The 23,720-nt window shown below is 38.8% G+C and overlaps 1 protein-coding gene across 1 annotated transcript in view; it reads right to left on the minus strand.

The window, feature by feature from the left end:
- The window catches only part of pnpt1 (polyribonucleotide nucleotidyltransferase 1), a 43,950-nt gene that overhangs the window by 4,604 nt on the left and 15,626 nt on the right, over positions 1 to 23,720 (minus strand). Inside the window, exons 8-23 of the mRNA XM_078405791.1 lie at positions 22,419 to 22,532; positions 20,481 to 20,667; positions 16,844 to 16,895; positions 16,696 to 16,753; positions 15,879 to 15,975; positions 14,488 to 14,590; positions 13,199 to 13,269; positions 8,099 to 8,135; positions 7,723 to 7,789; positions 6,956 to 7,045; positions 5,221 to 5,274; positions 4,894 to 5,003; positions 4,720 to 4,791; positions 2,575 to 2,638; positions 2,406 to 2,489; positions 349 to 432 (exon numbers count right to left, since the gene is read on the minus strand). Of these exons, the coding sequence (XP_078261917.1) occupies positions 349 to 432; positions 2,406 to 2,489; positions 2,575 to 2,638; positions 4,720 to 4,791; positions 4,894 to 5,003; positions 5,221 to 5,274; positions 6,956 to 7,045; positions 7,723 to 7,789; positions 8,099 to 8,135; positions 13,199 to 13,269; positions 14,488 to 14,590; positions 15,879 to 15,975; positions 16,696 to 16,753; positions 16,844 to 16,895; positions 20,481 to 20,667; positions 22,419 to 22,532 (1,344 nt within the window). The remainder of the gene's footprint in view (positions 1 to 348; positions 433 to 2,405; positions 2,490 to 2,574; positions 2,639 to 4,719; positions 4,792 to 4,893; positions 5,004 to 5,220; positions 5,275 to 6,955; positions 7,046 to 7,722; positions 7,790 to 8,098; positions 8,136 to 13,198; positions 13,270 to 14,487; positions 14,591 to 15,878; positions 15,976 to 16,695; positions 16,754 to 16,843; positions 16,896 to 20,480; positions 20,668 to 22,418; positions 22,533 to 23,720) is intronic.

Raw genomic sequence — 23,720 nt, forward strand, 5'->3', positions numbered from 1 at the left:
GCAAAACCTTGGTATTTGGACGAACCTGGACCTACACCTGATTTTCAGCCTACTATTCTTAAAAGCCTTTACTTTAAAGTATCTCCATGACTCCCCTCTTTGGCAGACAAGTGGCATTTTTATACAAACATGCTAATTTTTCATGCATGATTGCCTGAGCAACCTACCATTCTGGTATTTCTCACTCCTTGGATCCCTTTCTATCAATACTACTTCAGATGTTTTCTCAAAAGCAATATTCTGCCAGTATTCTGTCCTCTAGGCTTGGCATTCATCTACTCTTATCGTGCACATGACTTTGGATTATTATGTCAAGAAACAAAATTATTTTCATAATACCGTGCTTACCAGTTTCAGCCTGAAGTTTTCTAAGATTGTAACCGCCTGGTCCAATAAATCTGGCTCTTTTTGATAATGGAACCTGCACAGTTTCTGAAAGATATATGTAAATAAAAGTAAACTTCCCAATTGTCAGGATTCATTTATTTCCAGATTTGGCAGCTGAAACTAAAAATCAAAATAATCAGCTGAGAGGAAGTTTATGGTTCGTGTTGAAAATTAATCAGAATCTTAGCAGTTAGGTTAATCAGCAAAATAACTTTGGAAAGATCAAGGGAATAATTGCCATTGAAAGGTCCAATACTAGTGTGATTTAATCCCCCCCTTTTTTTGCATTGTTTCTTTGTTCAGTAACTTAGATGTTCAGTAACTTGGGTGTGATGCAGATCGTTAAAGATAGATTCAATGTTGTTGTGCCTGTCAAAATGCAGAAATAAAGTGTTCCTTCATACAATATACGAATCCCAACTACCAGTGTCAGATTAGAGAACTACAATTTGCCAACACTGATAAGCTTAATGAATGAATGAATGAATGAATGAATACGTTTACTGGCCAAGTATGCATATACAAGGAATGTGCCTTGGTGCTCCGCTCACAAATGACAACACAAACATACAGCTAACAATTAAGAATAAAGCATAACCACATCAAAACAATAAGGACACAACATTAAACATGTGGGTGAAAATAAACCAGAGCAAAAAAGAGACTACAGACTTTGGTTATTGAGTAGAACTATCACTCGTGGAAAAAAAAAAGCTGTATTTATGTCTGGCTGTGGCTCCTTCCAGAGGGAAGTGCTTCGAAGAGTTTGTGGCCAGGGTGAGAGGGGTCAGAGATGATCTTGCCCGCTCGCTTCCTGGCCCTTGCAGTGTAAAGTTCGTCAATGGGGGGGAAGGTTGCACGAACAATCCGTTGCAGCCTCTAGATGTCGTGCTTGGTGGCTGAGCCAAACCAGACCATGATGGAGAAGATGAGGAGGACGCAATGATAGCAGTATAGAATTGGACCATCATTGCCTGTGGCAGATTGTGTTTCTTCAGTTGCCGCAGGAAGTACATCCTCTGTTGGGCATTTTTGACTGTGGAGTCGATGGTGGCCTCCCATTTAAGGTCCCTGGAGATGATGGTTCCAAGGAACTTAAATAACTCCACAGATGTGACTATGGTGTTGTTGATGGTGAGTGGGGGGAGGGGAGGGGGATCTCTTCGAAAGTCTACAATTAGTTCCACTGTCTAGAGAGCATTGAGCTCCAGGTTGTTGCGATGGTACCAGGACGCCAGCTGTGTCACTTCCCCTCTGTAGGCAGATTCCTCCCCATCCTGGATCAGTCCAATCAGGGTAGTGTCATCCACAAACTTGAGGAGCTTGACAGAGGAGTCTGTGGAGGTGCAGTCATTGGTGTAGAGAGAGTAAAGGAGAGAGGAGAGTATGCAGCCTAGGCTGAGGGTTTGCGGGTCCGAGATGTGCTTTCCCAGCCTCACATGCTGCTTCCTGTCTGTCAGGAAGTTGATGATCCACTGACAGAGGTGTTCAGGCACAGTCAGCTGGGAGAGTTTGTAGTGTAGTAGCTCTGGCACAATGGTGTTAAAAGCAGAGCTAAAGTCCACAAACAGAATCCTGGCATAGGTCCCCTTGTGGTCTAGGTGCTGCAGGATGAAGTGCAGGCCTAGATTGACTGCGTCATCCACCGATCTATTGGCCCTATATGCAAACTGCAGGGGGTCCAGCAGGGGGTTTATGATGTTTTTCAGCTGGGCCAGCACGTCTTTCAAAGATTAAATAGATTTCAATCTAATTTTAGGGACATCAACTAAAAGGGAGCAATTGTTTAATTTGATCAATTAATCAAAGTTAAAAATACACTCATAAATATGGAAAAATTCTTGAATTTTACATTTGTGACTGATGTCTTTGACTATGGATGGAACTGATGCAGGAACATGGTATTCCTCAGAGCATCACATGTAGAGAATTATCCAAGTATTCACTATTATTTATGTTGCAGCAAAGTGTCTTTTTAGGTTTAAATGCACAATCATGAAGCTCAGCATTAATCTTACCGAGTACAGGCCCGTTTTCTTTCCTCTTCTCTCTGGGTTTAGCAATCACTTTATTCATTATGCTCAAAATCTCCTTCTTGGCAACTTGTTTAAAAAGAAAAGGAATATTGACACAGTGCAAAATATAATTAAATTTGGAGTTATAAGGCAAGGTGGAGATATAATTTACCCGTAGCTTGCTGTACAGCTTCCATCACAATTTTCAATGGCAATCCTGCTATTTTAATGTCTGCCTAAAGAAACAAAGTTTTTTTTTTCAGTTGAACATCTAAGATGATATACAGTAGAATGTGTCTATGCTAACAGTAATAAAAAGCGTTTCAACACCACAGACACATTAATGGTGTTAATGACTCTTGCCTTGAAGCCAGACCAAGATAAGATGTTAAACTTAATCTACGCATTCTCGGGTGAAAGTAAAAATATTTACAACGTTATTTACAGTAACGGAGATCATTTTGGTAACATCCAAGGCTTATATCTCTTAAAAAATGGACAACCTGGTAATTATTTCATCTTTGATTGTGTGAACTTGCAGTGAACAAATTCTCTGCAGAGATTTCCCACAATATTAGTTACTTCACTTTACTTCACCGTTGAAATTATTGATATATAAACTGGAGTTCTTTCTTTACTTACTAGATGTATTTATAATATGAAAAAGCTTTGGGTTATGTGTTTTATAGGACAAATTTTGGTGGAATTACATTGAAATAGCAATCACCATAGGACATATTAAGGAAGGAATGAGGATAGACAATAGGTGCAGGAGTAGGCCATTCGGCCCTTCGAGCCAGCACCACCATTCAATGATCAGTCTGAAGAGGGGTCTCGACCCGAAACGTCACCCATTCCTTCTCTCCCGAGATGCTGCCTGACCTGCTGAGTTACTCCAGCATTTTGTGAATAAATACCTTCGATTTGTACCAGCATCTGCAGTTATTTTCTTATACAATGTGATCATGGCTGATCATTCTCAATCAGTACCCTGTTCCTGCCTTCTCCCCATACCCCCTGACTCCGCTATCCTTAAGAGCTCTATCTAGCTCTCTCTTGAATGCATTCATAGAATTGGCCTCCACTGCCTTCTGAGGCAGAGAATTCCACAGATTTACAACTCTTACTGAAAAAGTTTTTCCTCATCTCCGTTTTAAATGGCCTACCCCATATTCTTAAACTGTGGCCCTTGGTTCTGGACTCCCCCAACATTGGGAACAAGATCCTGCCTCTAACATGTCCAACCCCTTAATAATCTTATATGTTTCGATAAGATCCCCTCTCATCCTTCTAAATTCCAGTGTATACAAACCTAGCCGCTCCAGTCTTTCAACATATGACAGTCCCGCCATGTCGGGAATTAACCTAGTAAACCTACGCTGCACGACCTCAATAACAAGAATATCCTTCCTCAAATTTGGAGACCAAAACTGCACACAGTACTCCAGGCGAGGATAAACTGAGACTGTAGGTAACATCCAAAGGAGGCAGTTGTTTTTTATAATAATGATTGATAGTTATTAATCTGCATGATCTGCCAACACTTAGCAGGTCTGTGTGTTGTTATGTCCTATTGCTGGAAGAATTATGTTGATCTTTGCATGAGGAATAAGACATTCCTATCAATTACGTGTTAATAACAGATGCTGGAATCTTGAGCAAAGGAAAAGTGTTGAAGGAACTCGGCGGATCAGGCAGCATCTGTGGAGGGAAGCCAGAAGGCCCTCCACAGATGCTCCTGACTCGCTGAGTTCCTCCAACATTTTGCTTGTTCCTTATAATTCCAGGACTATGAGTAAAGCAGTGGATTAATTCTTAAATAATGACACAAATAAAATTGGGTTAAAATAGCTTTTGTCATAATGTTACTTTTGCGATGATGTCATAAAAGTTATTTTTTTAAAGTGCATTGATAGTGCTTAGGATCCTATCCTGATGAGCATTTATCTTCCCAAGTTCAATAAGGGGATTATTTTCTGATATCTAGATGTCACATCTTGGTCATCTTGATTTACTTTAAAAAAAAAAAAAATCAAGATGCTATTAAATTCCCATAAATAATTATTTAGAAATTCTGCATCTTTTCAATATCTGAGGAATGGTGATGGAGGGCAAAATTAAAATCAAAAGATATTGAAAATAGTTGGCCAAGTAGCATCTCTGGAGATAGAGGTTAACATGGCAGATCAATGATCTTTCCAATAAAAAATGTCTAATGACCATTTATCAGATTTCGAGAGGGTTTTGTTGAATGATGGTGCTCACATGACAATGAATGGAACAAACATTACATTTACGGAACAAACATTACATTTACCTGCAAAGCTGTAATGCCTTTGCTGGTACCTGCCATCTTAAAATCCATATCTCCATTATAATCTTCAATACCCTGCAAAAGTAATATGCTGAATTATTGTGAATGAGCGTGCATACAAGGCAATATAAACCAAATGTACACATGTAATGCTGCAATAGTTCTTTGAGGACCAACCAAAATATCAGTCAAAAGACGGTAATCCTCAATGCTGTCAGGACTCTCTGGATTTGTCTTTGTGATAAGGCCAACAGCCACACCAGCCACAGGAGCTGATATCGGAACACCTAGATGGAGAAATAAAACAGAATTAAATTAGATTGTAATGTTGTCCTCAGTGCATCGGACCCGCGTATGGTCACTAATGTTTGATAATATCAAGCAGCATTTATTATAGATTTACTAGGCCTTTTACAAGGCAAAGAATTGTCATAAAGGAACTTCTGAAACTATAAAGGCTCCACAAAAAGTAAATTGTCCAACTTGAAAATATTCAAAATGTACCTGCATCCATCAATGCCATACTTCCTCCACATACTGATGCCATTGAAGATGAACCTATAATTAAAGATGAATACAAAAAACATTCATGAGAGCAGACAATTGAACTTCAAACATCACAAACTCACACCCTATTGAGATCTTAAAAAGAACATATGTAAGCATTGTCAGTTAGTGTAACTGCAGATGCTGGTACAAATCGAAGGTATTTATTCACAAAATGCTGGAGTAACTCAGCAGGTCAGGCAGCATCTCAGGAGAGAAGGAATGGGCGACGTTTCGGGTCGAGACCCTTCTTCGGGCTGAAGAAGGGTCTCGACCCGAAACGTTGCCCATTCCGTCTCTCCTGAGATGCTGCTTGACCTGCTGAGTTACTCCAGCATTTTGTGAATAAGCATTGTCAGTTTGTCACTTCCACTTCTCAATTTTTACAAAACTAGCAGTCTTAGGTCCATAAAGATAGTCTAAAAGTAGTCATGTTTTTTTCCCCATCAATTACACATTTGTTTTGTAGCTAAATATAGAAATGTAGTATTGGAATTTGAAAGAGCATGAAATCAAGTAAAAAAAATATTTATCTTTCCACTGTCACGCATTTCATAATCCAGATTCTGCCACTATCAATTCTGTTTCACTCCCACCTTATACGAGGGTAAATTATAACTTATGAGAGAAAAACTATTCTGACACATCAAGACGACAATGGACAACGAAAATAGTATCCACCATTATTTACATGTTAATGGTATAGCTACTTCAGGTAAAAAGAAACATGTTTAAACACATGAGACAGCAGACCGCAAATGCTATAATCTGGAGAAAATAAAACAAATTGCTGGAGAGACTCAGCAGATCAGGCAGCATCTGTGTAAGAAGAGGGATGATCAACATTCCAGGACAAGACCCTATGTCACAATTAAACCTAACCAAGAATTGCCAGGTTAATTGTTAATTTATAGCTTTGTTAAAAATCTATCTGGCTGCAAAGCTCACCATGGATATGGATTGAATGTTGTAAAGTTGCTGTACTTACACAGTAGACGCAAACTCAACTCATTAATACTGAATAATGCTGCAGAGGAACTAAATTATATCACCACCATCAGACTGCTTTAAGCAAATGTTTGTGGCTAAAGTCCTTTGACGGCATGGGCTGCTAAGATCAGAAAGGTGATAATCCGTTGGAATGGTGGAGCATGGTCAAGAAGCTGAAAGGCCTACTCCTGTTCCGCTCAGAGTTTTGACTTGTCCATAAACCTTTTTAATTACATTATTTTGACATGGCAATCAAGATTTCTAGTACTGAAAATTGTTTGAAAATTAAAATTTAAGTTTAAACTTACTCAAATCCTTCCCTTAATCTATTTTCTTTTCTTTCTGCATCTGATTTAGCATTGAATTTACAGTAGCCAATCCATTGAATTCTACGATCCTTCAATTTGATTTATTAGAGTTAGTTGTCCTATTTATTTGACTCTTTGATGCCCTATTTGTCTCAATTCGATGTTGTCAGTTTGCACTTTCCGCAACTCGCAGAAATTCTTTAAACCTATGTTCATTCCTGGTTCACAACAGCCTCTTGCATCCTGCATTTATGTACAGCTTTAATTACTTTGAACTCGATAATGTAAATGAAAGGCTTTCGAACATTTGTAACTTTAGGTAGATTAAGAGATTTAAGTGAAAGGCTTTAATGTGCCACTGAACAGATCAGTGAATAATCCATTTAGTCACTTACCATTGGATTCTAGGACTTCTGACGTTACCCTTATTGTAAATGGAAATTCCTTAGGAATCACAGATTTCAATGCTTTTTCAGCAAGAGCACCTAAATTGAAATGTACATACATTTTAGTGAATGTGCAACTGTATTATACAGGTAGTTCTGCAATAAAGTGCTGGTTGCGTTCTGAAGAAACTCACGATATAGAAAGCAGTGTTATTAAAACAATTGTGTCAACAGGGGGAAAAGGGGTTAGGAGTTAAGACAGATTCAGATTTGCAATATCCAAGAACCCCCCCCCACCCCTCAGGATTTTCAAAATAGACTTTTTAATAGTTATAAGTTTACTTTTATTTCTGTAGTCTAAAAATACTAAATGCTGGATGTTATATTATTTAATGATGATTAGACAAATGTCAATAGAAGCGTTTCAATGGCGACCCAGTTAAACTAGCTGTCTGTATTCTAGAGACAAGATAACCGTGGGGCGGTTACATGCAAAACAGTTCCTCCCCTCCCCCCAGACTTTTCCCCCCTCTCAAGACAGCTTCTTTTTACTTGTCAATTGCCAAAGTAATGTTTAAGTAGTTCTTTAGCTCCCCATCGAAATGTGTGTTATAACCAATTAGATCCATGTTATACTGTTCCCCAATTCATTAGTCATGTCACATCCAATTAGCGTTATAAGAAATTTGCATTCAGAATGTACCTGTAGTTATTTAAGCATGTTTATGGAAATTAAACAGGGAATGAAACTGAACTAAATAGTTCATTCTCCTTACCATGGCCTAGTTCTCTCCTATTTTGACCAACTAATTTTCCAGTTTCATTAGTTGCATAAGGTGGAAACTGGAAATAAACAAATATGATGTCATTAAAATTCTGGCAAGCACGGAATAAAAATTTAAGGAAAAGAAACAAATATTAGCTATAAAAGTCAAGAAATCTTCATCAGTTCAGAATTCTAAACTTCTGGCAAATAATTTTAATTTTAATAATCGGACTGAAGATAACTGACACTAACTGATAACTGGGAGGAAACAATGCATAGGTTGATAATCATGATGCATGTTACAAATACTGCACCTCATACAATAGGAATACATTTGTCATTCATGTTTAATGCTGAAAATCTGAAATGGAGAAATGTTATATTACCTCATAGTGCAGCATGAAATTTTTCTCTTTCACTCCACTGTATTAAGGTAAAAAATATAACATCAGTTTTGGAACATGTTAAGTCAAAAAAATATGAAAACTGTAAAATTTGAAATTCATTATCAATAGACAAGATATGGTGTGGACTACATACTTCTTGTCTCAGTGAAGAAAGTATTTAAAACGTTTTTTTACTGTATTAGGCAAGTATTTTGTTCTGAATGAGAGCTATGACTCATAATAAACCTATAATACGGGTTCACAATAAACCTACAGCATATACAGCAAGACACAAACTGCTGGATTAACTCTGCATGTCGGGCAATGCCTGTTGCAAATGCAAATTAATTTACAGGTGCTGCCTGACCCACTGAGTTACTCCAACAGTTTGATTTTGCTTGAGATTCCAGCTTCTTCATTTCTTTGCGTCTCCAGTATATGTACCTAATACCGCAGTTTGTGCTTGGGATCCATGACTCAGCATTTAAACTTTCAGAATATTTTTACAAACTCTCATTCTTCTTTCGTATGTCAACTACAACAATCAAAAGTGGCAATCGGTGAGGTAAGTCTCTAATTGGGAGTTATCAAGTCGGGATAGTGGGCAGGGAGGTCCTGTCACAGCACATTCCCTTAGGACATGTTTGTTGGTCTGTACTTAACCACAAGGACAGAGGTTGGTGTCTGCAATGCTCCATCTTTTCACGTTGCCTGCGAAGCGACCAGCACCAGTTCGTAGCCTGTTCAGTTGAACCCAGGTCTTCCTGCGGAGGTTGTTGCCTGGAGGATGTGGTCAATTGGTCTCAAAGTATGGCTGGAGTCCTTCTGGGACAGCTAGTGCTGCATTGCTCACTGCATCCATATTCTCCATGTATGGGCGCAGAGGCTTCCGTGAGGGCAACTGGCATGGGGCCTCCTTCTCATAAAGGATGTCATGCAGAAGGTGGTTAGGCTGAGCAGCTTTCCGATACAGTCTTCCACAGATGTTATCACGACGGGCTTGGGGTGGTTGAATCCCAGAAAGAAATGGTAAATGACAGTGGGGTGCAGCCTGAGATGATCCTCATTGCTTCATGTAGGGGCACATCCAGTCTGCGAGTGCGAGTACTTTGTGTCCATACCAGTGCACAGTATTGTGCGGGTGCATATGCTAGGGCCTTTACCGAATTTTCCAGGATGCTGAAGGTTGCACCCCAGTTTGTGCTGGCAAGGCGCCTGACTAAGGATACTCTAGCACAAACTTTGCTCTTCAGCTTCATCAGATGGCTTTTGTAGGTGAGGCTGCGACCTAGTTTGACAACCCGCAGGCATTGCCACTTTCATTTCGCTGCACATCGTGTATGTGTATGTGACAAATAAATTTGACTTGGACTTGACTTGTGTATATGAAGGCATGGGCCTCCATCAATAGACTCACCGGCAGAACCTCTGCTAAGAAGCCATGCCCTGTATCCCCAAATGACATTGCAAATCAACTAGTCAAGAATGGCACTTACACCAGCCCCAACAAGCAGTTCAAAAGAGATGTTCTCCAAGAAATCTCCAGCCTAAGAAAAAGAGCCATCCTTCCTGAACATGAATACTTTAACCATGACTTTACCATCGGAGAAGTGCTGGCAGCTATCAAACATGTTAAGCAGGGCAAGACTACAGGCCTAGATGGGATCCATAACGAATTCCTAGTGCACTGCGGAGACAACATGATTGGATGGCTGACTGATCTGTTTAATGTGTGCTACAACTACACACGAATACCGAAGATGTGGAGACGTGCTTCTGTTGTCAGCCTTCTCAAACCTGGGAAGCCAGATACACCTCCACAAAGTTATCGCCCAATCTCACTACTGTGTACTACCTACAAACTTATAGAACGCCTGATTCTCACAAGAATCAACTCCATTGTTGATCCGCTCTTACCACATGACCAAGCCGGCTTCCAACAAGGGCGTTCCACAGTTGACCAAGTTGTGCGACTCACTCAAACCATCGAACAGGCATTTGACGACAAGCAAGTGACTGGTGCTATTTTCCTAGACCTCACTGCTGCATACGATACTGTATGGCACCAAGGCCTTCACCCAGAGAATGCTCAGCTCAAATCATCTGACAGACTTCATTATGGAGCTCCTGTACACCAGATCCTTTGTCCTCTGCACTAGCTACCGACAGAGGTCGACCGCATGGACTAAAGAATGGTGTCGCTCAGGGTTCGGTCCTTGCACCGACCCTGTATAACATCTACACTTTTGACTTTCCAGCCACCTCAGCCATGTACGCCGATGACGTGGCCCTCACAATATCTGCCAAGCATGTTAAGGAGGTGGAAGAAAAGCTCTCTGCTGACATGGGTGCCATATGTAGGTACCTGGAAAACTGGAGGCTGAAGCTATCTACCACAAAGACAGTGTCATCAATATTTCACCTTAGAAATAAACTGGCGAACTACCATCTTAAGGTGCAGCTACTCAGTCAACCTTCTCAACTTTGACCCAAACCCCACAAACTCTTATCATGATGAATGTCAATAAATTTTCCAAGCCTCAGCAGAGGAACAGAATTAACAAATTTTATGAATGGAAAATACCAGTGAGCTCCACAAGCCTTTGTTTTGTAAATCAATTCCTCAAAGCCAGTGAGCTCGCCCCAGAATATTTTTCTTTCATCTCTTTGTGGCAATTGTACAAATTGTTACATTGACAAATATTTTTTTTAATAATAGTTGCCGAATTCCCAATTAACATTGTTTTAGTTGGAAACACAAGGAACTACAGATGCTGGAAACTTGAGCAAATCATAATGTGGTGGAAGAACTCAGCAGTTCAGACAGCTCTGTGGAAGGAATGGACAGGATGACTTTTCAGGTCAGGACTCTTCTTCAGACTGATTGAAGGAGGAGCAAGCTGAAAAAGAGTGGTGGAGGGGGGGCGGACAGGACAAACCCTGAAAAGTTATAGGATACAGGCGAGAGGGGATTCGATTGGCAGTGGGGTGGAGTAGGTGACAAAGGCAAACTGCAAAGTGCAAAGAAGAAAAAAGGTGTCAGATAAGTTGGAGAAAAGGAGTGAAATGTAAAACCAGAGCGAGGGATAAGAGTGGAAATGGACATGGGGAGGATAGATAACAGGAAAGGAGGGTCTTGGGTATGGGCGATAAGTGTATTAAGAATGGGAAAGTAGTAGGGTTACAGGGGAAATGGGAGACAGTGGGAGAAAGGTGAAAGAGAAAGATTTAACATAAACTGGATGGATAGGGTTTTCACACAAAGGGCAGTGGGTATATGGAATGAGCTGCTAGAGGAGGTAGTTGAGGCAGGTACTATCACAACATTTCAAAGACATTTGGACAGGTACATGGATGGATAGGAATGGTTTATGGGCCAAACACAGGTGGGTGGGACTAGTGTAGATGAGGAATCTTGGTTGGAATGGGTAAGTTGGGCTCAAGGGCCTGTTTCCATGCTGTATGACTCTAAATGGGTGCATGCCAGGGTGGGGGTCACAGGAAAGAGTGAGGAGATAGGGGGTATTATTTGAAATTGGAGAATTCGATGTTCCTAACATTGGGTTGTAAGCTGCTTTAGAAGAATATGAGTTCCTACTGTTTGAGCATGGCCTCACACTGGCAATGGAAGAGGCAAGGACAAAACGTCGGTATTGGAATGGGAAAGGGAGTTAAAATGATTAGCAATCGGCAAATCCAGCAGGCCTCAGCGGACAGTGCAAGTTTTCGACAAAGTATTCATCTTGTCTACGCTTGGTCTCACCAATGTAAAGGAGGCCACATCAGGAGCACTGAATGCAGTAGATAAGGTTTGAAGAGGTGCATGTGAACCTGTCTCAGCTGAAAGGGCTCCTGGGGTCCCTGGATGGAGGTGAGGATTAAGATGCAAGGACAGCTGTCACATCTGCAATTGCAAGGGAAACTATGGGAACCAAGAAGTTGAGGAAGGAGTGGACCCTGTGGAAAGTGAAAGGGGTGGGGATGGGAAAGTATGACTGATGGAGTGATCACATTGAAGATTGCGGAATTGTTATGGAATGATGTGTTGGGTGTGGAGGCTGGTGAGATGAAAGGAGGGGACCAGGAATACACTATCCTTTTTCTGTTAGGGGGCAGCGGGAGCAAGAACAGAACTGCGGGACACAGAGGAGACACAAGCGAGGAACCCATCTACAACAGCAAGGAAAAAATCATGTTTACTGAGTCTTGAGTGGCAATCATCATCTTGGGAGCAGTTGTGGTGGAGATGGAGAGATGTAGAGTAATGGACGGCATCCTTACAAGAAGCAGGGTGGGAGGAAGTGTAATCCAGGTAATTTCAAGAAAGATAGGAGAGGTGTCAGAGAGAGTCTGAATTAATTTGAAGGCATAGTGGAAGTTAGTTAAGTTGATTGAATCAATAAAATCTGCATAGATGCAGGATGGTGCAATTGTCAACATAGCGGAGAAAGAGTTGGTGCAGGTATACTTGGAACAAGAACTGTCCAACTATACCAACAAAAGGTGGCAAAGCTGAGGCCCATACGAGTGCCCATAGTACCTTTGACTTGATGAAAGTGAGAGGAATCAAAAGAAAAGTTGTTGAGGGCAAGGACAAGTTTCACCAGGCAGAGGCAGAGTAATTGAGGGGAAATGATTGGGTCTGTTGAATGAAGAATTAGAGGCTCCCTCGAGTTGAATTCTCCAATTTCAAATAATAACCGCCTACCACCTCTCTATCCTGTGACCCCCCCTTCCCTCACTCGGCCATGCATTTCTCTCACCACCTCCTGTCCACCCCAGACATCTTGCTCCTTTCCCCTCCTACATACATTCATCTCTCATTCCAGAGTCCCTTATATCTCCCCTCTCTCCCTGTCCCTTTTCATTCATATTCTTCCCTCTGGGTTTACATTTCACTCTTTATCTGACACATTTTTTTTCTCCCTTTTCACCGCTAGTCTTAATCACTTACCACCCATTTGTCAATCAAATCCTCCTCACCTGTATTCATCTGTCACTTGCTAAGTTTTGTCCCATCGCCACCTCTCTTTTCCAGCTTTTCCTTACTACAAATCTAACCTAAGAAAATTTGAAAACAGTGACATTTTTATTACTTACCTTATTAGAGTGGTGATAAGGTCACTTTTTACACTTGATTCTATAGAATCAAAGGTTACTGTACACAAGACCTAAAAAGAAAGGAATCCTTTGTGAAAATTATGCATGTGATAGATTGAATTAGGAACATAGATATTTTATATTGATTTGGAATGGGTTTATATTCAATTGTCTTCACTATTTTGTTAACTTTCTGACCAGGGACAGCTTGCTAGGATACAGGTTCAAAAGGTGCTGGCAGATCGCTCATACTTCACAAAATGGATGCTTTGGTACATCCTAGATATCAAATGAGGTGTCACGATCAAATTTAACACTTTCATTCCTCAACAGTCATACATTCAGCAGACTGATGAATGACACCACCAGCACCATCCCTGGCTGACTGACCATGCCGGGAAATGTAAAGTCAAACCTAATTTTACCAGGTTGTCAGTTCGCAGCAAAATGTGAAATAATGGTGGATTCAACCTTCGTTTGGCCAACTTCAATAAACTTTATTGAATCCTTAATTCCTTAAGGGAGTTAAAATAATGTTACTTTACAATATTGGGATATCCTTGCAAGAAGAAAGTAATAAATTTTCCGATTAAATTATTTTTTCCAATTGCACCCATGCGATTAATTTACCTAAATTATGCTAAATATTTGCGAAAATTGCAGGCAACACCTGTGGGTGCAGCAGGTGTTTGCGTTCCTAGAAAACGGATCATATCATGGCTTTCCAATCGGTGAGATTGTGTAATCTGCAGCAATAGTCGTAAAAAATAAATTGCGTTCATTTACTATTTTTTCAATACACAAATTGCAAGAGAACAAATTTTATTCTGAATGTCAAATTTTTGGATAGTGATTTATAAAATTTACAAGAGCAAACATGGCAAAAGGTCATAACACAAAGTCGCCGGCATTAAAAAAGAATGCATTGCAAGAGCAGGAGCCATTTGGTTCTTTGAGTTGCTTCACCATTTATTAAGTAATGCTTGATTTTAAAGCTCAATTCCAGCTTCCCTGTATCTTTTGATTTGTAACGTTACAGAATGAATAGATCCAATGTGGAAATTGGGTTAATCCTATCCTGCTTAACTCAATTATCCAGTCATTACTTGTATTAAAATAGTTTCTTATTTATAAATTAAAAATAACAAATGTAAAGGTGCAAAGTGAATCTCAGCGCACAAATCAATTGAATTACTATGATTAAATAACTGGCAGTAGAATCAATCCTTTATATTTAGCAAGTTTGCAAAATTTCCTTTAAGATGGGTACAATCTTATTTATTTCATACCTGTGTCTGTCCTCTCTGAAACAGTGCAGATCCATGAAGAGGCTTATAGAGATCAACTTCACAATTAATGTTCCGAAGGGATCTCAAATCTCTGCCGTCACATCTGCAAAGGGAAAGTACAAAGCATATGGGCATTTCCAAAACAGTATGATAATGAAGCTCCCAAATTATATTTTAACTTTAATCTAGCTCCTGTCAGCTACTTTTCCCAAACTTCAGTGAATCTGACCATTGAAATAAGGAGGGAAGGGTTATTTAACATCTCTACAACATTGCATGTGAACCATGAAAAGCGCAAACCTTTCTTCGATGTCCCAGCTAGGTGCCCAAAAGCACCCTCAGGATTCATTTGTTCCATCACCCAATCAGATAGTTACCATTAGGAAAGGATGGGATGGTGGGATGATGATGACGATACAGTTGACTGGACAAATATCACAAAAGAGATCTATCCTGGGTGGTTTGCTAGGATCTGCAGAATTTTATATGTAATCTCTCTCAACTACTTTACACTTTTGAGAAAGTAATCCTCATCTATTTGCTCATTTATGCCTTATTAAAGTAAATGAAACATTAAATATTTAACAAAAACTTACTTAGTTCTCAGTAAACACATCTAGAGTCAAAAATGCTGTAATGTTAATTTTTTTTACATAAAAATTGTTAATATTTTTACCAGAATGATATCATTTCCATAACTGGTGACACGTTCAGTTTCCAGTTCATTAATGGACGTGTGTCAGCATTGTGGCCATTCCTAATTGTCCTTGAAGAGGTGATCATGGTAAGCTGCTAACTGAACCTTCAGGTGAAGACATCCTACTATGCTTTCATAAAGGGAACTCTATAATGTAGATGCTAACTTGATGAAGAAATGGGGCATGTATTCAACTCTGGATGGAATGGTTTTTGGATGGAGTGTTTCTGGAAGGGAATGCAGGTAATTTAATTTTCATCTCTTCGCCATTTTAAGTGGCTTATTTAGGTTGCAGCGGAGTGGGTAACTTGTTATAGATGGTAGTAGAGCCTCAATGTAAGAGGTAATAGTAACAATGGCATTTAGGCTGATGGATGAAGTTCCAAATGGAGTCAATAAAACTTAACGACAATATATATTCCTTAAATATGATACTGTTCATGTCGTCCCAGTTACAGAACAATTTCCAAGACATTGTAATGAAATACTAATACAAAGTGCTATACTTTAGGTTGCAAATATTCATATTTCTTTGTGAAAAGAAAATCCAGAAAGGTTAGTTTCCTTGAATTCACTATTAAGGTATAAAGTTCCTCTGGTTAGAACAGGGCAACATAATTAAAATCTTTCTAACATGACATAATGCCATAAACTAAAATAATCGATAACAAACTAAATTAAAAAAATTATTTACCTTAAGTATTCATTCATGATAATATTTCTGAAAACCTCTTTGGAAACTATATTAAAAGCCTCTATCATGTCAAATGAATCAACATCGGAAAATGTTTCTGTAAAATAAATATAAACCAAATGATTCATTTGTAGAAAAAAACAGCACATTAGAGACAATTACAGAGACCATTAAAGCATAAAACTACTGAAGAGCAAAAAAAGTATCAAAATGGAAAATCTGTAGTGCAACTATTTGTCCTACGGAAATAATATGAATGCCGCTTTAAAAATTCTAGAAGGACCTAATGGAGATCATAACACATTATTTCATCTTGTCCAAAGGAAACTGGAGAAAGGATTTTGATTTGATTAATCTATGGAACAAACTGTCTAAAGAATTAGTCTCAGTGATCAAATTTATACATTCAAATGCAGGGTTATTTCAGAAAATAAAGCTAAAGGTGTTCACCACATGTTATAACATTTTGTCAACAACGTCCAAGGAGTATGTCCTGTGACTAACATAATAGTCACTTAATCAGATGAACTGTGGTCTTTTTCCCCCACAAATATCAATTCTCATTTCTACTTGATTTCAGAAGAATTATTGAACAGATGTTAACTATTGGAATCTCTCAGGAGGCTTGCAATATATACATGAACTAACCCAATGGCCAAATTTTTAAATCTGGATTAAAACCTGATCAAAGCCTTCAAATGTAACATCATACCAGTGCCTTTCCATTTGGTTAAACTTGTGCAAATGGCATGTTGGTTTCATTTAGTCATGAGTAGACAGATAACTTACTCTATATGAAATGACTGGAGTATCATACCTCTTAACTGTTCTTCTGTTTCAAGTCTGATTTTGTTAATAGCATCATCTCTCGATATCTGAATAACAAAAAAAAAAAATTTTCAACATAAAAACTTAAGTAACATTCCTTTAAATTAAACAATCATTGCGTGGGAAAGGATACTTACTTTATCATGAGTAAAATCTTTAAATACTTCACGGATCTTCTCTGAAGCAAGCCTGAGAAACAGATGCACAATATTTTACTATTTGTTCCAAAGCTCCAAATTGGAAGATAAAATGTCCTCAAGTGAAAAATGCACATGTAAAAGCCACAGCAGCAGTATGGACTTTCATAGCAAAACTGTAAGATTTCCAAGTTAAGAGCTCCAAAAATATCATTGCATTTAAAATCAGAGAAATATATTTTAAAAACATTGGTGGCAATTAGAGGCTTATGGTTATGAACTTTAAAACCGTTTTGAGTTCAATTTTTGAATTTGTTATCAACTCATCTGCCAAACAGATTTTCTTTGTCGTTCTTCATGTTTATTCTCTTACTCCTTTAAATAAAATACACTTTAATATTTTGGACAATGCAGCATGAAATCTGTGGTATAAAAACTTACAAATGCCCAATGTCATAAATATTAAGTTTTATTCAAGAGTCATTTATGTTCCCCCGCTATGGAGTAAATATTTGCACTTTAAAAAGTATAGATGCTTAAGCCTTGTAGAAATGTGTGGAAGATTACAAATCAGGTCAAAACACCCATGTGTGCATACATGATTACTACTAGATATTTAGGGGAAGTTATTGAACAATATCTTGTCTGAAGACCAAGTTTCATAGTTAATATAATTCAGGTTTTAAAATAATAAGATAAAGATGATCACATCTGCATTTTACAAATAAAAGTTACACAAAAAGAGGGTTTCTATTAAGAGAACTGAGATTGAGGATAGAAGTTGGGATGACATGTTGCAGTTATATAAGATGTTGGTGAGGCCACAATTAGAGTATTGTGTTTAGTTCTGGGCACCATATTATCGGAAAGATGTTGTCAAGCTGGAAAGGGTGCAGAGAAGATTTATAAGGATATTGCCAGGACCTGATGGCCTGAGCTATCAGGAGATGTTGAGCAGGCTGGGACTATTCCTTGGAGCTCAGGAGGATGAGGGGTGATCTTATAGAGGTGTATAAAATCAAGAGTGGAATAGATTGGGTAGACGTACAGAGCTTCGACCAGAGTACGGGAATCGAGAAGCAGAGGACAAAGGTTTAGGTGAGGGGGGAAAGATTTAATAGGAACCTGACTGGTAACATTTTCATACAAAGGGTGGTGGGTGTATGGAACGAGCTGTATGGAGGTAGTTGAGGCAGGAACTATTGCAACATTTAAGAAACATATAGACAGGTACATGGATAGAGGAATATGGGCCAAACACAGGCACATAGGACTAGAAACAAGAAACATAGAAAATAGGTACAGGAGTAGGCCATTTGGCCCTTCGAGCCAGCACCATTCAATATGATCGTGGTTGATCATCCAAAATTAGTACCCTGTTCCTGCTTTCTCCCTATATCCCTTGATTCTGTTAGCCCAAGGAGCTAATCTAACTCTCTCGAAAACATCCAATGAATTGGCCTCCACTGCCTTCAGTGACAAGAGAATTCCACAGATTCACAACTCTCTGGGTGAAAAAGTTTTTCCTCATCTCAGTCCTAAATGGCCTACCCCTTATTCTTAAACTGTGACCCCTGGTTCTGGACTCCCCTAACTGGGAACATTTTTCCTGCATCTGGCCTGTCCAAACCCTTAAGAATTGTATATGTTTCTATGAGATTTCCTCTCATCTAAATGCCAGTGAATAGAACCCCAGTCGATCCATTCTTTCATCATATGACCAGTAGGAATACAGAATAGTAGGCGTAGACTATTTTCTAAATGGGTAGAGAACTCAGTAATCGGAGATGCATAGGACTTGGGAGTGCTGGTGCAGGATTCCCAAAAAGTTAATTTGCAAATTGAATTGGTAGTAAGGAATGTGAATGCAATGCTAGCATTTATTTCAAGAGGGCAACAATACAAAAACAGGGATGTAATGCTGAGGCTCTATAAGCCACTAGTCAGATTGCATTTGGAATATTGTGAGCAGTTTTGGGCCCCATATCTGAGAAAGGATATGTAGGAAGGAACTGCCGATGCTGGTTTATGCCAGGATTGGAGAGGGCCCAGAGGTGGTTTACGAGAATGATCCCAGGAATGATTGGGTTAACATATGATGAGCGTTTGAAGGCACTGGGCCTGTACTCACTGGAATTTAGAAGGATGAGGGGGGACCTCATTGAAACTTACCGAGCAGTGAAAGGCTTGGATAGAGTGAATGTGGATGTTTCCACTAGTGGGAGAGTCTAGGACCAGAGAGCAGAGCCTCAGAATAAAAGGACGTACCTTTGGAAAGGAGATAAGGAATTTCTTTAGTCAGAGGGTGATGAATCTGTGGTGTGGAATTCATTGCATCCAAGTCAATGAATGTTTTTAAGGCAGAGATTGACAGTTTCCTGGTTAGTGAGGGTGTCAACGGTTGTGGGGCGAGGCAGGAGAATGGGATTGAGAGGGAAAGATGGATCAGCAATGATTGAATGGTGGAGTAGACGATGGGCCGAATGGCCTCATTCTGCTCCGAGAACTTATGAATGTACACAGATGGGACATGTTAGTCACTGTATGGCTCTATTAACAAAGATTAGCCGGAGTTGGATTAAAATTCGTGAAGAAACTTTGGCAATCCTTTTTTGACAATCCTTTTAGCATATAAGGATTATATGCATACAATATGCATACACTGCATATTATGCATATGCACTATACAAATGCATATAGCGCACATGTTCAAAAATAAACTGTATTTCTCTGATTATTTTCACTCCACTCTTGAGTCACACTGTAATGACCCACTGCAATCAGTCAATCTTTATTAGCCAAATGTAAGAGTGACCCACTAACAACTCTCTTTTCTGTTGCTTCTAAATTCAGGGTAGCAACCAATTGCGTGGATGGGTTCGCAAAAGCAAACAGTCAAATAAAACAGTAAGACCCCTGCTCAATTGTAATCATGTATTATTTTTCCACTGGCTGGTTAGCATGCAACAAAAGCTTTTCACTGTACCTCGGTACACGTGCCAATAAACTAAACTCAATGAAAAATGTATGGAGTACGATGCAAGAATACCAGGGTTGAAACCCTTACTGTACGGTTATACCCCATGATATAGAAATTGCAGCGGAATAAATCATTCCTCAAAAACATTCCCATAGTATATTTCTTGTGGGGAAGCATCAGGACAGTACTCTAAACCTTTCTGACAAAACAGCATGTGGCATAATCCCAAACAATAATGATCAAAAGCATGGTAGTTTGGTAATTCAAGTGTGTTTGCATATTTAGTTTTTTAGTAACTTCTCTAAACTAATTCAACAAAAAAGTTGTTGTCCACTCTCGGAACAGAAATAGTATACCCCGAAAGTAAAATTAATATTATGGAAAGATGCCAGAAATTAAAATCATAAATTTCTAAAATAAAGCAAAGATTGGCACATTTGAATTTACAAGCCCATAGTGATGCACAGATCAGAAAGAAATGCAACACATGTTCTGCCACTTTTGCTAAATATGAATTCTTTCATACCCAATTCCAAAGTGATGAGCAACTCAGTAGCAATAAAAAATATGCATAAGAGACAAATTGTGTTTGTAATTCTCATGCAGAGGTCCTTCACATACAGGAAATTACAATTAAATGAGAATCCCAAAACTTACTGTCTTGCATTTTCAACTATTTCCTTGGATGGAACGAACGTCTTCTGAGGTGTTCTTTTGGAATTTCCATGCTTGTTTGCTAGTTGCTGAATGGACTGGATGATTTGTTGAGTGTGTTTTACACCAATTTTAACAGCATGACAAAAATCCTGTTGCAATATGTTCTCCGCTGCTGCTTCCATCATGACTGAAAGTTTAAAAAGATCTTTTAACTTTGCATTGAGAATGTTTTTAATGACAACTAATGCAATATTTCATAGATTATCATATTTCTTTGAGGTATCAAATTCTAAAATTTCAAGTCAGATGTCAATAGACTAAAGCATGTACTCAAAACAAAACAATGATTCATGATTTTACTATCAAAATATTTTGGCGATACATTGCAGATTTTTAAATGGATGATTTGATGTTAAATGTTATGCACTAGTATGTCCCTTTTTTTCATGCCTGACTCAGAGCTATGTTAAGATGCAATGTCTTACAATACACAACTAATAGAATCAAATTTATAATTTATTCAGCCCTTACAACATTAATTTCTTACAACAGAAAATGATAGACTCCTAGGAATTCTATTGCACATGGGCTTTTATATGCTGCACCGAAGTTTCAGTATATAAAACAAATATTAAAGGATTAGATAATCTGTGGTAAACTGCGTTCTTGCACACCCTGTACGCATGACCTGCTTGTACATGGAGGCTATTGGTATGCATCTGTTATATTAACTGCAAATTATTGGTGTAGCACCACTTGGGCCTCAGATGCAGGTGCTTTAAATGTAGGAGTTAAAGGACTCATGATACTTTAAAGTGTTGAGGAGTCTGTCAGTAAGTATAGAAAGCCTCAAGGAATTCTCAAGCATGTTCTGGGTGTTTTTAATGTAATTTGACTTTTTTTCCGCTCTTTGGGTCGTTGCCCATCTGTGACTTCATAAAGTTCGCATATCTGGAGTCTACAATTCATGAACCCTGTAATATTTAAGACAAAATTGCTCTAATTTACCATGAAGAGGATTATCATTAAGAATTTCCACTTTGATGATTTCAGCATTTTAAAGTTCATGCTTCATGTATGACATTAGAGATAACACAAATTCTTCACATGATATCCATTACTCACAATAGTGCAAAATAAACTAATTAACTCATTTCCATATGGAACAGGCATATGCCTCCTCCTGGTGCTATTTTGAGAATTCTTAGCTTTATTTCAATCGAAAAATTGAGTTAAATGCTAGAGGTACATGACCTTGCCCAACAATTTTCTTTAACCTGTTCAATACAATAAAATGATTAGCAATATTGAACATTGTCATTCCTTCACTGTGAGCTTATATTTTACAAATAATGCCCCATCCCTTAGCTGCCATTATTGTAGAAAGTTATTGGAGCATGGCTGTGCAGCACTTCTGTGTCTAGATCTAATATGTTAGTGCACAAATTCTGTCATTGCCACATCACTCCATATAATGTCACTTCCAAAATGAGTTGTTTAAAATTTTCTAATCTACACTTTCACAAAGTGCAGGAGAGAAATGGAATTATCAAATAGAGAATTATGATGGTAACCTTACAGATCTTTACCTTGGATTGTAAATGGGTTATGATAACATAACAGACTGATTAATAGAAATTTAAAAAACACGCATTACATTATCGTCCAGCAATTTTTCTTTCTTACTAGCTTGCATTATTTTTCCCAACTAATGTAGCAAAATAGGGATTTAAATTACATTGGAGGGCATTCAAGCCAGTAGTCAACACATTAATTTATTCCATCTTTTAGAAAAACCTATAACATGACATTACTGCATTACGATTCCAAAAGAACAATGGTTTTTTTTTGTTAACTAATCTAAGAATGCAAATTCTTCATTACATAAACTATTTATGTTTGCAGACAAGATGCTACCATAAATAATTAGACGCTTACCTACTTGGCTGTGAGGTGCTCCAGCCAGAATCAAGTTCAACGTGCTCAATGCCATTTCTTTTCGAGTTGGGTTAATTACAACTTCTCCATCCACAAAACCAACTCTTACAGCACCTTAAATAAGTGTGCAGAGTACAATGTTATTTTAGCGGTAGGCTAAGCACAAAGTAATTTGAATACAAATGGCAACAAATACTGACGGATTAATGTTTACCCGTAACTTAAATACTTGAATGCATATATGTTAGTTTGCATTTCCTGCCAAATTAGTAGCTTAATTTCGATAGCAGTTAAGATAGTAAATAGCTTAAAATATTAATAGATACTGCCTTATTAATAGTCATAGAAGATGGAAATAGGCCCTTCAGTGCAACCTGCCCACGCCGACCAACATGCCCCATCTAAACTAGTCCCACCTGTCTGGGTTTGGCTAATATCCGTCTAAACCTATCCTATCCATACATCTGCCCAAATGTTTAAAATGTTGCGATAGTACCTGCTGCGACTACCTCTTCCGGCAGCTCATTCCATATACATATCACTGTTTGTGTAAAAAAGTTGCCCATCCAGTTCCTGTTAAATCTTTCCACCCTCACCTTGAACCTATGTCCTCTAGTTCTTGATTTCTCTTCACTGGGCAAGAGACTGTGCATACACCCTATCTATTCCTCTCATGATCTTATACACCTCAATAAGATCACCCTTCATCCTCCTGTGCTCCAAGGAATAAAGTCCTAGCCTGCTCAACCTCTTCCTATAGCTCAGGTCGAGTCCTGGCAGCATCCTCGTAAATCTTCTCTGCACCCTTTCTAGTTTAACAACATTTCCTAAAATAAGGTGACCAAAACCAAACACAATAGTCTAAATGTGGCCTCACTAATGTCTTGTACATGACCTCCGTTATACTCAGTACTCTGACTGATTAAGCCTAATGTGCCGAAAGCTTTCTTGACCATCCTACCTACCTGTGATGCCACTTCCAAGGCACTATGTACCTGCACTGCTAGATCTCTCTGCTCTACAACACTCCGCAGAACCCTACCATTCACTGTGTAGGTCTTGCTCTAGTTGGATTTCTCAAAATGCAACACTTCACACTTATCTGTATTAAATTTTATCAACCATTCCTCAGCCCAGCTGCCCAACCGATCAAGATCCTGCTGCAATTTTTGACAACCATCTTCACTATCCACCATACCACCCACTTTAGTGTCATCTGCAAACTTGCTAATCATGCCTTGTACGTTCTCATCCAAATCATCGATATAGATGACAAACAGCAATGGGCCCAGCACCGAACCC

Source organism: Rhinoraja longicauda, chromosome 9, assembly GCF_053455715.1.
Source record: "Rhinoraja longicauda isolate Sanriku21f chromosome 9, sRhiLon1.1, whole genome shotgun sequence".
Classification (NCBI taxonomy): domain Eukaryota; kingdom Metazoa; phylum Chordata; class Chondrichthyes; order Rajiformes; family Arhynchobatidae; genus Rhinoraja; species Rhinoraja longicauda.